The following is a 15047-nucleotide window of genomic DNA, read 5'->3' on the forward strand; positions in this document are numbered from 1 at the left end:
TTTATAACCGGAAACATGCATATATATGAATGTTGTTTCAGAAGCATCTGCACCCCACCAAGACAAACACTGTGGGAAACAGTGACATATGATACTGACTTGTGAGACTCTGGCTGTGCTATGTCCCTATATGGCCTTCTATCCTCTGTTCAGTGATGGTCACAGCACCACCCCCTCTTTCTGCAGCAGCCTCAGAGGCAGCAGTGGGTGTGCAGGACAGGCCAGGCTAGGTGTTCGTGGTTGGAAATAGGTCTGACTGGCGTGTGAGGCTGTCTTCTAGTGGTCTGTGTAATTTGAGAAATATTGTCTGAAATCCATGTAAATTCTGAATAATATATGGCAGTAACGTTCTCATCTGTCAAAAGTTCAACTCAAGTAATTTATTTTCAGACAAGTTAGATACGTTAAAAGGCAAACATTTTTCTGTATTTGTGTCACGTTCCTGACCTGTTTTCCTTGTTTTTGTATGTGTTTAGTTGGTCAGGGCGTGAGTTGGGGTGGGCATTCTATGTTATGTGTTTCTATGTTTAGGTTATTTGTCTATTGGCCTGATATGGTTCTCAATCAGGGACAGGTGTTTTACGTTTCCTCTGATTGAGAACCATATTAAGGTAGGCTGTTCTCACTGTTTGTTTGTGGGTGATTGTTTCTGTGTCTGTCGCACCACATGGGACTGTTTCGTTTGTGCTAGTCTGTACCTGTTCGTTCTTCGTGTTTATGTTAAGTTCTTATGTTCAGGTCGGTCTACGTCGTTTGTTATTTTGTAATCTATTCAAGTGTTCTTCGTGTTTCGTCTTCGTTTAATAAATCATTATGTCTTCATACAACGCTGCGTTTTGGTCCGATCCCTACTCCTTCTCTTCAGACGAAGAGGAGGAAAGCAACCGTTACAATTTGTCAGACAATCATTAACCAAACCATCTGGTTTGCATAATATAACACATTTTAAATAATATACCCTTTTTCTTTTGATACTTATATATACGTATATTTAAAACCAAATACTTCTAGACTTTTACTCAAGTAATATTTTACTGGGTGACTTTCACTTCTATTAAGGTATCTTTACTTTTACTCAAGTACAAATATTGGGTACTTTTTCCACAACTGAAAGACTCTTAATCTGAACTGCATCTCTGCCTCTGCCTGATCTTTAACTAGAGTCCAACAGTAGATGGGCATCACCTGACCATGCTTTCTGGAAGAAATGCTTGGGGTGTGGTCGATTTGTTCTGAATGCTACGTGTTGAGTTTGACCCATCAGTGAGTTTAATCATGTGATAATATTCAAGGTGTTCATTATGTAAAACTATTGCAATGATGTCCTTTTGTTTTCAGTTGGTTTGTTTACATAGGCTTTGCTGGTTTGAGGTCCAGGCAGTTTATTGGCAGCTCCCTTGTCACGTTCTGACCATAGTTCTTGTGTGTTTTACTTGTTTTAGTGTTGGTCAGGACGTGAGCTGGGTGGGCATTCTATGTTGTGTGTCTAGTTTGTCTGTTTCTATGTTTGGCCTAATATGGTTCTCAATCAGAGGCAGGTGTTTTGTGTTGTCTCTGATTGGGAATCATATTTAGGTGGCTTGTTTTGTGTTGGGGTTTGTGGGTGGTTGTTTCCTGTCTTTGTGTTCGTTTCACCAGAGAGGACTGTTTCGGTTTGCCACGTTTGTTATTTTTGTATTTTGTAAGTGTTCACGTTTTCGTCTTGTTTATTAAAACATGTTGAACACGAGCTACGCTGCGTCTTGGTCCGATCCCCGCTACACCTCCTCTTCAGACGAAGAGGAGGAAGGCTGCCGTTACAGAACCACCCACCAAACTCTGACCAAGCAGCGTAGTAACGGGCAGCAGCGACAGCAGCAGCAGCGGCCCATTACACAGGACTCCTGGACATGGGAGGAGATTCTGGAGGGTAAGGGACACTGGGCTAAGATTGGAGAATATCGCCGCTCTCGTGAAGAGCTGGAGGCAGCTAAAGCCGAGGAGCGGTGGTATGAGGAGGCAGCACGGAAGCGTGGCTGGAAGCCCGAGAAGAAACCCCAAAAATTTCTTGGGGGTGCTAAAGGGGGGTGTGGCGAAGTCAGGTAGGAGACCTGTTTTATTAGTCACATGCGCCGAGCACAACCGTACAGTGAAATGTTTACTTAAAAGCCCCTAACCAGCAGTCCCTTGCTGAAAATGGAGGAGGCACAGAGAACATGGTTCTGATTGGTCCTTTCTGTGTTACACAGGATGACTGCTTCCTGACCAACCTGAGCCTGGCGGGAAATGGCGGACGGCAGCGTGGCCACCCTCTCCAAGTGTGTGTTTGTGGTTTCTCTCAATGTATATCAATCCTTGTCCTTCTGTATTTAGCTAGTTGAGCTGTCTGGGTCTTTTCAAAGTGTCTATCCTGTACACTACCTCTGGATCATGTGACCTGACTGTCCAGTACTTAGATCTGTAAGTTCTGTGTGTCCTGCTGTTCAGGTGTCTGCCTGTCTGTCCCTCCATTGTGTCTGTGGACCTGTCCGGGAACCCGGCGGTGACCTAGGTGGCACTCCAAAGCCTCCTCTCCACCCAGCGACCTTTGACCTATCTCAACCTCCAAGGTACAGTAGGCCTATAGTAGTCTATTGGTTCTCAGTCTGACTCTGTTTCTCTCTTAATACCTCTAAATTGTTCCCTCCCTCTCTCTCTTTCTTCAGGTTGTCAGTTAGCTGTGCTCTGGGTCAGCTCTAGTTTGGATTGCCTGTCAGAACAGGTCCAGGACCTGCGGCTGTGCTCCCAGAGGCTCAACAAACTGGACTGCAAGGCACTGCAGCAGACCTGGGGCCAGAGAAGGCCTGGGAGCTGCTTCCTCTCCAGAGATGCCAAGTGCCTGCTCACTACTGCCCCCTCACTGTGAGAAGGACTCCTTGACTTTTCACCCTTTTAAAGACCGGATTTGATTCCAATGTGTATACTTGAGATGATTTACACTCCTTGGTCCTCATATTTGAGACATCAATTGACACAGGCTGCAGAGGGATCTCGGCATTAATATTTTATAAACATTATGTAGATATACGTATTTCACTGTGTGTTTGTAGGTGCGTTTGTAAGTATGTTTTTGTAAGTATTCAATGAAAAAATAAAAAAACTGATATTGCCATGGTACTTTTTCCACGCGACCACCCAACATTTGCCGACTGACTGAAGAAAGGGCCAGCTGAAAAACTGTTATTACCCTTCATTCTGTCATGTTCTTCATAGTCTCCTCCCACAGCTGCTGCATCTTCAACAACTCACAACTCTCGGGGTGCAGTGTCATGAGTCTTGCAAGTGAAACAATGTTCTCCACCAACTTGGTGTGAGCTTCTGAAGACACACCGCTTCACATTGTGGTTTCCTTGTTAGTTAACCTACTGACTGGCCTTCTCACTGTTTACTATTTCCACAAAGGAGGGTGTTGGGTGGGCTTCAAGATACTGTGGGAAAGTTCCTAGTCACACATCAGTGTTGTCACCTCAGTGTATCGCTATATCACTCAGAGGTTGGGCCAAGGTGATTATGTTTAGAATAACTCATTTCATCACCTGTAATAGTCATTTCCAATTTATAAAAAGCAATTACTAAATGGTTTCTGTTAGTGCAATTTGTGGATGGTGCTACTGCCACCTTGTTAACTATTTAAGCATATCCATTTGAAGTGCTGCTAAGCAGGGGCTCAACTTTCAGTGGGGATGGGGGTTCATGTCCCCCCGCCACACAGTTTTATCATTGTAATGTGACAAAAAAAGCGGCAACGGTGTGCTTTAGGACCATACAAACGCCTCCGTGCGGTCAGGTAGGCTGTTTCCAGTTTTAGACGGCTGGAATGAGGACCCCACGGACACCAAAGATTGGGCTCATAGGCTATGTGAAAGCAAAGGTTCTGGAAGAATGGCTAGACCAGCACGGGAGACTTGAGCATACTGTAGTTCAGTGTGCATGTGTTGCGTTCTTTCACCGAGTTGTAAAAGCAAGCAGAGCAGAAACGGGCTATTATTTAGTTGACTGATGTAGCTGGCAAGGTAACTGCTGTTTAACTTCACAGAAAAAATGAACTACGGTTTATTCCCAGTGCATACCATGCTGCAATGATCTCTGTTGCGACCCGCAGGTCCTGCATCCTGTGGGTTGTCACTCTGGCCTTGGCCTAACACACCCGAAACCAATAATGAATGTTTCACTACGATCCTAAAGCTGAGTGGGGTGAGTTGGGTTGGGACTCTGCAGGGTGGTGGACCCCTAGGGACACGATGGGTCGACGCAGATACATTGTAAAAAGAGTTCTCATTAACATTACGCTTTTGATATTAATTTTATGGAGGATTTGCTGTTTCTGTGTGTTAATGTATATTTGAGGTGTATGTGTGTTTTTTGGTTAAAGTTTTTGTTTCCAAACCTTTCCCTTAGGAATTCAAATATTTTAAGGTGTGAACTGGGAAGGAAATATGTTGGGAGTGAGTTGAGTTATTGACTAGACTTGTGGGGGTCCGGAGTGCAGGCGGCTCAGGCTGACTTGTCGGTCTGGCTGGAATTATAAATTGAGGCTGTCTTAATAAAGACAATCAAAAGTCTTTGTATCTTTTCAAGAGTTTTTCATTTGTTAGGCTATTGGTTAATAAACGTGCAACACAATATGTATTATTGGATTAACTTTGATCTAGTTCAGTCCTATTAATCACTTAAACATATTTTAAAATGATCTCTTACCTAACATGATGACTGTGGATTTTTTGCTTACTTTTTGTTCTAAATTACGACAGCATAATGGATTGTGTAAAAATGCAAGAAATTAGCTTTAGATGCATCCCCTCCAAAAAACACCAAGTTATGTCCCCTCCCAAATCTAAAACCAAAGTGGTGCCCCTGCTGCTATGGGGACATTTTTTTAATCATGCACAAACCTTTTCACGGTTTGAAAGATGTAGTATGCATTCACTGAAATACTTTATAGAAAGTGCATATCAGTGGTCTCGTAGTCTCTTCCCACAGCTGCTGTGTCTAACCTATCAAGTTGAGGCCAGCCAGACTAAAACATCCATGTGGTTTTCATTTTCACCAAGGGACCAATCAAATCCCAGATCTCATGGTATGCCCTGAACCAGGCAGTTAGTACTATGTCTTTTACCCAATATGTCAGTGTTGAGTTCTGAGCTTGGCCTCCAGCTTAAACATTACTAGTTGACTTGAATCCTACTTACAGGGACCATCACTACATTTGTTCCTCTATTGAATACATTGATATTGAATATTGCATTGTTGGGTGTAACGTTTGCAAGAAAGGCATTTCCCTGTACATTAAAACTTGAAAGTTTCAATTGCTTGCTGTTTGGGTTTTAGGCTGGGTTTCTGTACAGCACTTTGAGATATCAGCTGATGTAAAAAGGGCTATATAAATGCATTTGATTTGATTTGATTTCTAGAATCAATCTTTAGGATGTTTTTAACATAAATCTTCAATAATGTTCCAACCGGAGAATTCCTTTGTCTTCAGAAATGCTTTGGAACACAGCTAACTCTCACATGAACGCGCATGGTCAGCGCATGGTCAGCTCGTGGCACTCTGGGAGAGACCTTACTCAATCTCCTCTCATTCGCCCCCACTTCACAGTAGAAGCATCAAACAAGGTTCTAAAGACTGTTGACATCTAGTGGAAGCCTTAGGAAATGCAACATGACCCCATTTCCACTGTATCTTGGATAAGCAAAGAGTTGAAAACATACAAACCTCAGATTTCCCACTTCCTGGTTGGATTTTTTCTCAGGTTTTTGCCTGCCATATGAGTTCTGTTATACTCACAGACATCATTCAAACAGTTTTAGAAACGTCAGAGTGTTTTCTATCTAATTCTACTAATAATATGCATATCCTGGGATCTGGGCCTGAGTAGCAGGCAGTTTACTCTGGGCACGCTTTTCATCCGGACGTGAAAATACTGCCCCTACCCCAAAGAAGTTAAGGAGAAGTTTATCTAAAGTTCCATGTTTAATACTTGTATCTTTTATCAATGTTTATTATGAGTATTTCTGTAAATTGATGTGGCTCTCTGCAAAATCACCTGATGTTTTGGACGCAAAACATTACTGAACATAACGAGCCAATGTAAACTAAGATTTTTGGATATAAATATGAACTTTATCGAAAAAAACATACATGTTACACAGACTAGGTGCAGACCTAACATAATCGTTTGGTGTGTTTCGTCGTAGAGTCTTTTTGAAATCGGACACTGTGGTGGGATTAACAACAAGTGTATCTTTAAAATGGTGTAAAATACTTGTATGTCTGAGGAATTTTAATTATGAGATTTCTGTTGTTTTGAATTTGGCGCCCTACACTTTCACTAGCTGTTGTCTAATCGATCCCGTTAACGGGATCTCAGCCGTAAGAAGTTTTAACCAGGGACTGGAACACTGCGGGAACATTGGTCAGTCCAAATGGCATAACAAGGTACTTATAGTGCCCGCCGTGTTAAAAGCTGTCTTCCATCCGTCTCCTTCCCGTATCCGAACCAGATGGTAGGCGTTCCGAAGGTCCAACTTCGAGAAGATTGTCGCCCCCTGGAGAGGCTCGAAAGCCGAGAAGATGAGTGGTAGAGGGTAATGTTTTTGAACCGTTATGTCATTAATGCCGCGGTAGTCGATACACGGCCGCAGAGTTTTGTCCTTCTTCACAACAAAGAAGAACCCTGCGCCGGAGGGGGAGTCAGAAGGATGAATACGCTCTGCAGCAAGAGATTCCTCAATGTACTTTCCATGGTCTTGGTCTCCGGACCCGACAGGGAATAAAGACGCACCTGCGAAGGTGTAGTTCCTGGTAGAAGGTCGAGAGTGCAGTCATAGGGTAGATGCAGAGGTAGAGATGTAGCGCGAGCCTTGTTGAAAACCTCCCGGAGGTCCTAGTACTCTGCGAAAATGGCAGAGAGATTCGAGGCCTCTCCCAAGCCCGCAGGAAGACGTCCCGGGACAGGCTGCGCCGACTTCAGACAATGGCGTGGCAGAACGGGCTCCAACCCATGATAGAACCAGTAGCCCAGTAGATTAGAGGATTGTGCCTCTATAGCCATGAAAACCCCAAAACTACGGGTGCATGAGGGGATTCAATGAGCAATTCTAAAACCAAGAAAACTATTTATAATCTAACACCTCTGTCTCCGGTAATTGAAGAAACACATTTGAATGGAATAATATCCTAAAAATGCTCAACAAACACTTTTCACTCTTAATTTATATCCAATATCTATCCCCCCATAATACTCTATGGCACAACCCCAATACAACACACTAGGTTAATTATCTTATCCTAATCCTATGATTGGATGGACAACATGTCAGTTCATACTGCAAAAGCTTTGATTGGTTGGAGGACGTCCTCCGGAAGTGGTCATAATTACCATGTAGGTCTATGGAAGGGGGTGAGGCCTAAGAACCTCCTAGGTTTTGTATTGAAGTCATTGTAGCCAGAGGGAAACGGAAGCTAGCTGTCCTCCGGCTACACCATGGTGCTACACCAGAGAGTGCTGTTGAAGTTACCATAAAACTTAATTGCAAAACAGTGTGTTTTAATCAATTATTTGATGACATATGAATATATTTAGTATGGTTTAGTATAGTTATACTGTTTTTAGTTTTTTATGTTACACAATAAAAAAAAAAAGACATTTCAATGAAGAGGATGGTCCTCCACATCCTCCTCTGAGGAGCCTCCACTGGTGTACACACCCATCTTGTCTTTTTCAAATCTTCTTTCATTGATTGAGACAAATTATCTGGTGTTACAATCTGTAGCTAGCGAAAATAGTGTGGTCATTGGTCAAATTACAAGCCCTCGCATAATATGTGGAATCGCGGAATCCTGGCGGGACTGATCTTTACTTTCAATCTTACTTTCAATTAGATTAGATTAGAATACACTCTACTTTTTAATCCATGTAGGGAAATTAATTAGCCGAGACATAAAAAAAAAATACAATAACCATATTAGCAAATTCAATAATGATTGTCACTGGCTACATAAGGGATACACATTGTTTACTGTTTATTTGAGGAATATACTGCCATATCTTAGCTTTACATTACATTCCTATCCAACTGGTTTAAGAATAGGAGGAATCGAATTCTTAAATGTAATTGAAATATTACTGAAAGGATTATTTAAACTTTTGTGGTCTTGTTCATTTCTCAATAAAACCCCTTGTGTTAATTCAAACAATCATCCTCAGTGTTGCTTGACTTATTTACAGTGTCATTGTAACGGCTTGCAACAAGAGGATGGAATGTGGTGTGATTTCTTAATTAAACCCCCTAGAGTCAATGTCTGGAAAACAGCATTTTGAAATGGTTTTCCTCGGCCAGCAGCCGTACACAAGCCTAAGATCACAATGCCACGCGTCGGCTAGAGTGGTGTAAAGCTCGCCGCAATTGGACTCTGAAGCAAAGTTAACCACAACCACTAACATAACATTTGTTTTGAAATAACATTTGATTCACCCCGAGCTTTCCTATACCTCTCAGATGCATTTCAGACACTTCAAAACATACTTCCTATTGATTTATTTTGCTATGTATTTGTGTTATACAATGGGTTTCTGTAGCAGTAAGGGCAAATGCAATGCTTCATTAAATAATTTGTTTAAAAAAAAATATATATACCTACAGGTTTCCTAAAATACAAATTAAAATAGCTAAATGGTCAATTTTATTACTATCTTAACTCCATATGTTATCTTAGTAGCCCTAAATGTATCACTTCTAAGCTAGCTGAACACGTTTTAATCAATATGTCAGTGTGGTGGATTCTGCTGGAAACATACACTGAGTGTACAAAACATTAAGAAGACCTGCTCTTTCCATGACATACAGTACATGGAATAATCTGTAATTGACTAATTAAAATGAAATTAAAATGAAGATCAGACAGTGGAGAGATGGAAAAAGGTGATTATGAAGATTGCTCCTCATCAGTATGTACTGTAGGTCTAAACAGTAACATCCTGTTGACTTGTAAGGGTTGTGTCTTGTGGTTAATGTGAGTTGTACTATCAATAGAATGAACTGTAGGTGGGGTTATACAGGGGGCTGTGGATAGAGGGGCCTCCTATATATAAAGGGGCTTGTCTGATTCCTAAGTCACTTTACCAAACCCCAACACGACTTTGACTCTTCACATCTCCACCACCACAAATCATGAAGACATCTCTGGTCCTCCTTGCCCTCAGTCTGCTGGCTTGTTCAGGTGAGATTTTATTTATTTCACTCAAATAGTAACTACTGTACATGCAGCACATACATTGGGTCAGGGTTCAAGGGGAACTGTGGGTAGGGGGCCTAAATCAACTCCAAGTTCACCTTTGGTTTCAGTACAATACAAGTGAAGTACCCATCACGTGAGTGACTGTTGTGTCAATTTTTCTTCGCAGTTTGGAAAATCCATGGGCATCGTCAAGAGGTTGACCCTGATGACCAGGAAGTAGTGGAAAAACAGCTGGAAAAGCGCATGGTAATCTCACTCTCACATTACATATTCAAATGTACTTAAACCATAACACTGAATACATCACACCATAATTTAATTCATAATAATAATTTGGGGGGGGTGCTTATATTTGACTTAAGTGTGTTTTTTTCTCCTTTCTTGTTTGTTTGTGGTTTCTAAAGGAGCAACAGCTAAAGGGGACCTGCTGGGTGTGTAAGTGGGCACTGAACAAAGTGAAGAAATCCATCTCCGCTTCCTCTAGCCAGGTAGCTACCATAGCATTACAATTGATAAGAGTGTCCTTTAATGAAATTGCACTATTTACTATTTACTGTGATATTTCTCTGAAAATGTCAACTGTTGTTGATAATGATTTCTTGTCAACAGGAGGAGCTAAAGCAGAAGCTGTTGTCTGTTTGCGATAATGTTGGCTTCCTAAAATCTATGTGTAAAGGCCTGGTGAAAAAACACTTGTGGGTGCTGATTGAGGAGCTTAACACAAGTGATGATGTGAGAACCATCTGTGTTAACATTAAGGCCTGCAAGTGAGTACAAGAAACCGTTCGACATACTATTTAGTCACTGTTCAGACAACTAACGAGTATTGCGATGATCACTTGTGCTTGTTAATTGAAACAGTATTTGAGTCAAATGTATTAATTCAAATGAAACTATTGAGGTTTATGTCTTCCGATCTTCCACTCATGTAGTCTTTTTGTGCCTCTTTAGACCAAAGGAAGTTTTGGACCTGAGCTACTGACCAAGCAGCCAGTATCCAGAATCCAAAGTGAGAAGATGGATGTTCAGGTGTCAAGACAATGCTATGCTACCAGATTTTTGCTCTTTCTTTTTCAAACTAGTCACAACACAAATATAAATGGATAATTTAGTTATTGGAATGATTATGTTCTGAAATAATGTTTTGGGAACATGTGTTATAATTAAGCAATAAGTCCAGAGGGAGTGTGGTATTTGGCCAATCTACCGTGGATAAGGACTGTTCTTATTCACCAAGCAGCCAGAGTGCCTGGATACATCCCTTAGCTGTGGTGTAACGGCCCTATACCACAAACCCCCGAGGTGCCGTGTTGCTATTATTAACAGGTTACCAATGTAATTAGAAAGTAAGTAAGTTGTTTTGTATCATACCCGTGGTATATTGTCTCTTAAGAACTGGGTGGTTCGAGCCATGAATGCTGATTGGCTGACAGCCATGGTATATCAGACCGTATACCACGCGTATGACCAAAAAATACTTTACTGCTCTAATTACGTTGGTAACCAGTTTATAATAGCAATAAGGCACCTCTGGGGTTTGTGATATATAGCCAATATACCACGGCTAGGGCTGTATCCAGGCACTCTGTGTTGTGTCGTGCTTAAGAACAGCCCTTAGCAGTGGTATATATTCCATATACCACACCCCCTCGGGCCTTATTGCTTAAATCACCATCCAGGGATCAAATGATTCAGTTTATAATAATGTATGTGTCAATTTTAAATTGCACTCTATTTTATATCACATACAAATGTAAATATTATGCTATTTTAGTCCAAAAGGTTGAAAATGTTTGTGTAAACTTTTTTGTTTGGGCAAAAAATAAACCTCAATTGATAGAGAATACAACTCCAACTCTTCTTTGACACGTCTAACATAACTCTAGAAATGTATCTACTTAGAATTTTTACAGATTAACATATCGTAATATTATTTTATGATAAAGCATTTAATAATTACATTGTCTAGGAACTCATGTTGGCAGTTTGGCTACCTTTTTTATTTACAATCTTAGTTTTCTGAACAAAAAGTATTGATTGTTTGGTAGGTGGCTTAAAGTATCTGATCCAAAAAGTATCTGTCCAGTGTTTCCAGATTTCTATGAAATAGGACTTACAATGAAAAACAATAGGAGTGAAATAGTTTCCCTTCCAAAAGGTTTTAATTAAGTGTGTTAAAAAGCAGCTTTTCTGTGAGTGGTGTGGGAGTACCCCAACAACAGAATGGTGTGGGCGTCAGACGTCATGCTGTATGTCACCTTATTTGTCCTCTGTGTTTAGGCATCATGTTCTTCACCTTCCTCGGGACCAACTTACATCTCCAGCAGACTCTAGGAAGGTTTGCTTCAACCTGGCTCTCAACCTGTAGTGTTTTAAAACAGCTGATTGCCAGCTGGGTCATTCCTATAAATTATGTCCTCATAACTTTTTTGAGGAAAAGTACATATTATTTTAGTATTCTATCAGAAAAAGGACATATTGGTCAAGCTCAGGAACGTACATTTTTTTGGTTTATTTTCAAACCTGTTGCATATTCGTAAAAGGGTGGACATTTGGAGCCTAATTAGTCATATAGTAGCTTGGCGAATGAGCAAGACTGAGCTAACATAATGGTGAACACTGACATTTTGTTAATTTTCTCAAGAATTTAGCCGAACAGGGTGGAAATATATAAGTGGGACATACAGACCAACAACATGAAACAATAGTTTATATTTATTTAGCTTTGCACCATTGTTTTCCCACCAAAGAAATTCTGACACTTCCTGAATGTGGTGTTTGTAGTAAGAGGTTGTTTTCTGAAATGGAGATTTACAACAAACTAACAGGGCAGAATAATTTTTTATATTTCTTTTATTAAAGGCTTTATTGAACAAGGTATGACCCGCAACTTCTGGTTGGTTAAAGCGGAAGGGAGCTAGGGCGAGAGAGATGCCTGCCTGGCTGCCTGCTATGAGTTGAATCCCATCTGATGCACACATCCAAGAAGATTTACTCACAAGGCTACACACAAAAGACACAGTTAAGGCATCAGATAATTACCATATTTGTGTGGGTGTGGGGGATCGTCTGCTGGGTTAATTTTATTATCTGTCTGACAGTGATGTGCACTTCACGAACGATTCATTCTCTTTGAACGACTCTTTGTACATATTCGACTGTCATTATTCGTTCTCTAAGTGACTCGTTCATTTAAGTCGATCATTTTACCAGCTAGTACTTAACACACGCTCCTCCGGCTCAGAGGCTCCAGAGACGTGCTCTGAACACGAACTGTCTATCATATGCGCGCATGAAAAATAGATAATGAGCACAGAGAAGAAAAATGTATGTTAAGAACTGATAATTGATCGCATGTTGCAAGAATTAATGCTATGAATTGATTGTTTAACGTTATGATGGACATCACAGCTTTGTAGAACCAAAACAAACACTGCCTCTGCCATAGCAGCGAGAAGTAGGGATGCTGAGGGTGCTGCAGCTACATGAAAAATCTGAATAAAAATATATACTGAACAAAAATACCTCATTTCAACCAGCATGTTAAATGTGACAATGATCACAAAATAACTTGCTTACGCAGGTTCTAAGAAGCCCATTTGTAATTTACGGACCTGTGATCTATAAATCTCAAATTAATTAAAAATTAACGGCACCTGAACGTGCCTTACAATCAGCGATTTCCCATTATAGGATGCTAGCACAAAATAGTGTTTAGTCAGGAATAACCATGGACCAAAAGAGAAAAGCAAACTTTTTGGAAGATGCAATCACTTGTGACATGATACGGCTGAATGATGGCTGTTATATACCTGACCTGTCACTTATTTCCCTCTGGAATATCCCAGTAGTGAGGAATCCCAGAGTGGATAGTACTTGGACAGATACGGGAATGGCATGATTACAGCGTGTCTTCCTTTCCAGATTAGGGGCTAAATCCGCACAGAAATCTAACGGAACATTTTTTAGGGAGACGATGGCGATTTATAAGCCATGGATCATCATGCGCATAAAAGTAATTCCGGTCTCTGATAACTCTCTCTTCTAAAATCACAGTTTACAATGTCTTCCAATAACGCAAGAACAGCCATGGTTACTTTTTTCTAATTTGACACACTATTTATAGAACATCGCATCCTGTTTCTAATTCAAGACACCTTGCGTCCTCACACCTTTAATTGATCATTCCTAACAAATTGTTAATTAAGAAAGTGCAAAGTTCACCACAGGCTTGGACGCACATGTGTCCCAAACTGCAATACCCCTACATAACCAGTAGGAAAATCCCTTATGTCAAGTCTAGACTTTACTTAGAGATAAGATAATTTCCACGTTAAAGTAAGGTTATATAAATAACTACTTGTACGTGGTTTTCTGCGTAAGTCATATTTAAGATACAAATGTATCTTAAGTCCGTTTTATAAATGAGGCCCCAGATACTTATATATGTGGTCAATCTATCAACAGATTCCCCATTTACCTTCGTAGGGGGTAGTGGAGTTTTGTTTGTTCTGAAATCAATTTCCAACTCTTTTGTTTTCTCAACAAGAAAGTTATCTTTTGCTGAGTGGAGTTTCTGTTTTGCTTGCCTTGTAGTGTCCTTGGAAGTCTTGAATGTCACTTGAAAATGAGTCACTAATGTTTAATGAACTATAAGGGACGTTCGTAGCCAATGGAACCGCAACCTATGTTTTTTCTCTCTCGTTCTGCAGTGTCGTTGTCCTCCAGTAGGGGATTCTCTCTGAGGAAGACTGACGACGACCCCTGACCTTCCAAGTCACCCCAGACCCACCACAGCACTCAGCAGGTCAGAGACACAGAGACACAGAGTAAGAGCTGACCTGGCTCAAATACTATTTGAGCATTTGCTTCAGCCTGCCTACAGTGCCAGGTGGGCTGGGGTTTGCACTTGTGGACCTATTGGTACCATTGCAACAGGCAACCTTAATCAAGAACAGCAAATACAGAATAGGCGAATACCGGAACATCAGTCATCAAGATTCTGTCTTGATTCATACTTAGACGTTGATGAATGTTAGGGATGAAAGTATGGAGATGAAGAGATATTAAGGTCCTAAAGAGGTAAATAAACAGTCAAAGATATGTCTTGGACTCTGGCGCAGGAGTGATGATGACACCCAATTGGAATTTTCCACCAAAGTCAATTTAGAGCTCTCTTGTATTTTGCATCACTGGATAGGCAGTTTATGTGAACGAATGGGTATTGAATGGTTTCTAACATAGACATATAATGACTAGACTGGTTTACCCATCACAGATCATGAACTTGAATTGGGATTTAGGAACTATTTCTGGCATTTGAACACTTGAAGTGCATTGTTAATCCATGCCATTTGTGAGCGTGTGTGTGTGATGTGTGTCCAGAGGAGAACAAGCATGTTGTTGGTCTGTGTGAGGTCAGGACGGCAATCCCTCTGTGTCAGTGTGTGGCCTCAGCCTGTCTCCCTCTTCCGTATCTCTTCTCCTCCGCGCCCTCAAACTGCAGGCCAGACGACCTCTTCCCAGAGCTGGTCGACCCTACAATGCCCAGACTCCACCTCCTGGAAGTGTCCTCCAATCACATAATGTGGGAGGGCCTTAAGACGACAGTGAATACCTTGGAAGGGCATCCTCAACTTTCTTTCCCGGTTATTTATTATAGGTCAATTGTATTTACTTAGTTAATTTGTATAAAGTTAGTGTCATTTTTCGAGTAGTTGATGTTTGCTGGTGAAATACTCTCAGCTGGACAGCAAGTGAAGCTATGAAAGTCTGGGGCCTCATTTAT

At 41.0% G+C, this 15047-nt stretch overlaps 1 protein-coding gene across 1 annotated transcript; it reads left to right on the forward strand.

Moving 5' to 3' along the window:
• The first annotated feature begins 9149 nt into the window (after positions 1–9149).
• Positions 9150–11108, forward strand: LOC139553124 (antimicrobial peptide NK-lysin-like). The gene is made up of 5 exons (XM_071365078.1): positions 9150–9241; positions 9426–9505; positions 9664–9747; positions 9869–10026; positions 10211–11108. The coding sequence occupies exons 1-5, from the start codon at positions 9193–9195 to the stop codon at positions 10239–10241; spliced, it is 402 nt and encodes a 133-aa protein (XP_071221179.1). The 5' UTR covers positions 9150–9192; the 3' UTR covers positions 10242–11108.
• The last annotated feature ends 3939 nt before the right edge of the window (positions 11109–15047 follow it).

Source organism: Salvelinus alpinus, chromosome 25 (genome assembly GCF_045679555.1).
Source record: "Salvelinus alpinus chromosome 25, SLU_Salpinus.1, whole genome shotgun sequence".
NCBI lineage: Eukaryota > Metazoa > Chordata > Actinopteri > Salmoniformes > Salmonidae > Salvelinus > Salvelinus alpinus.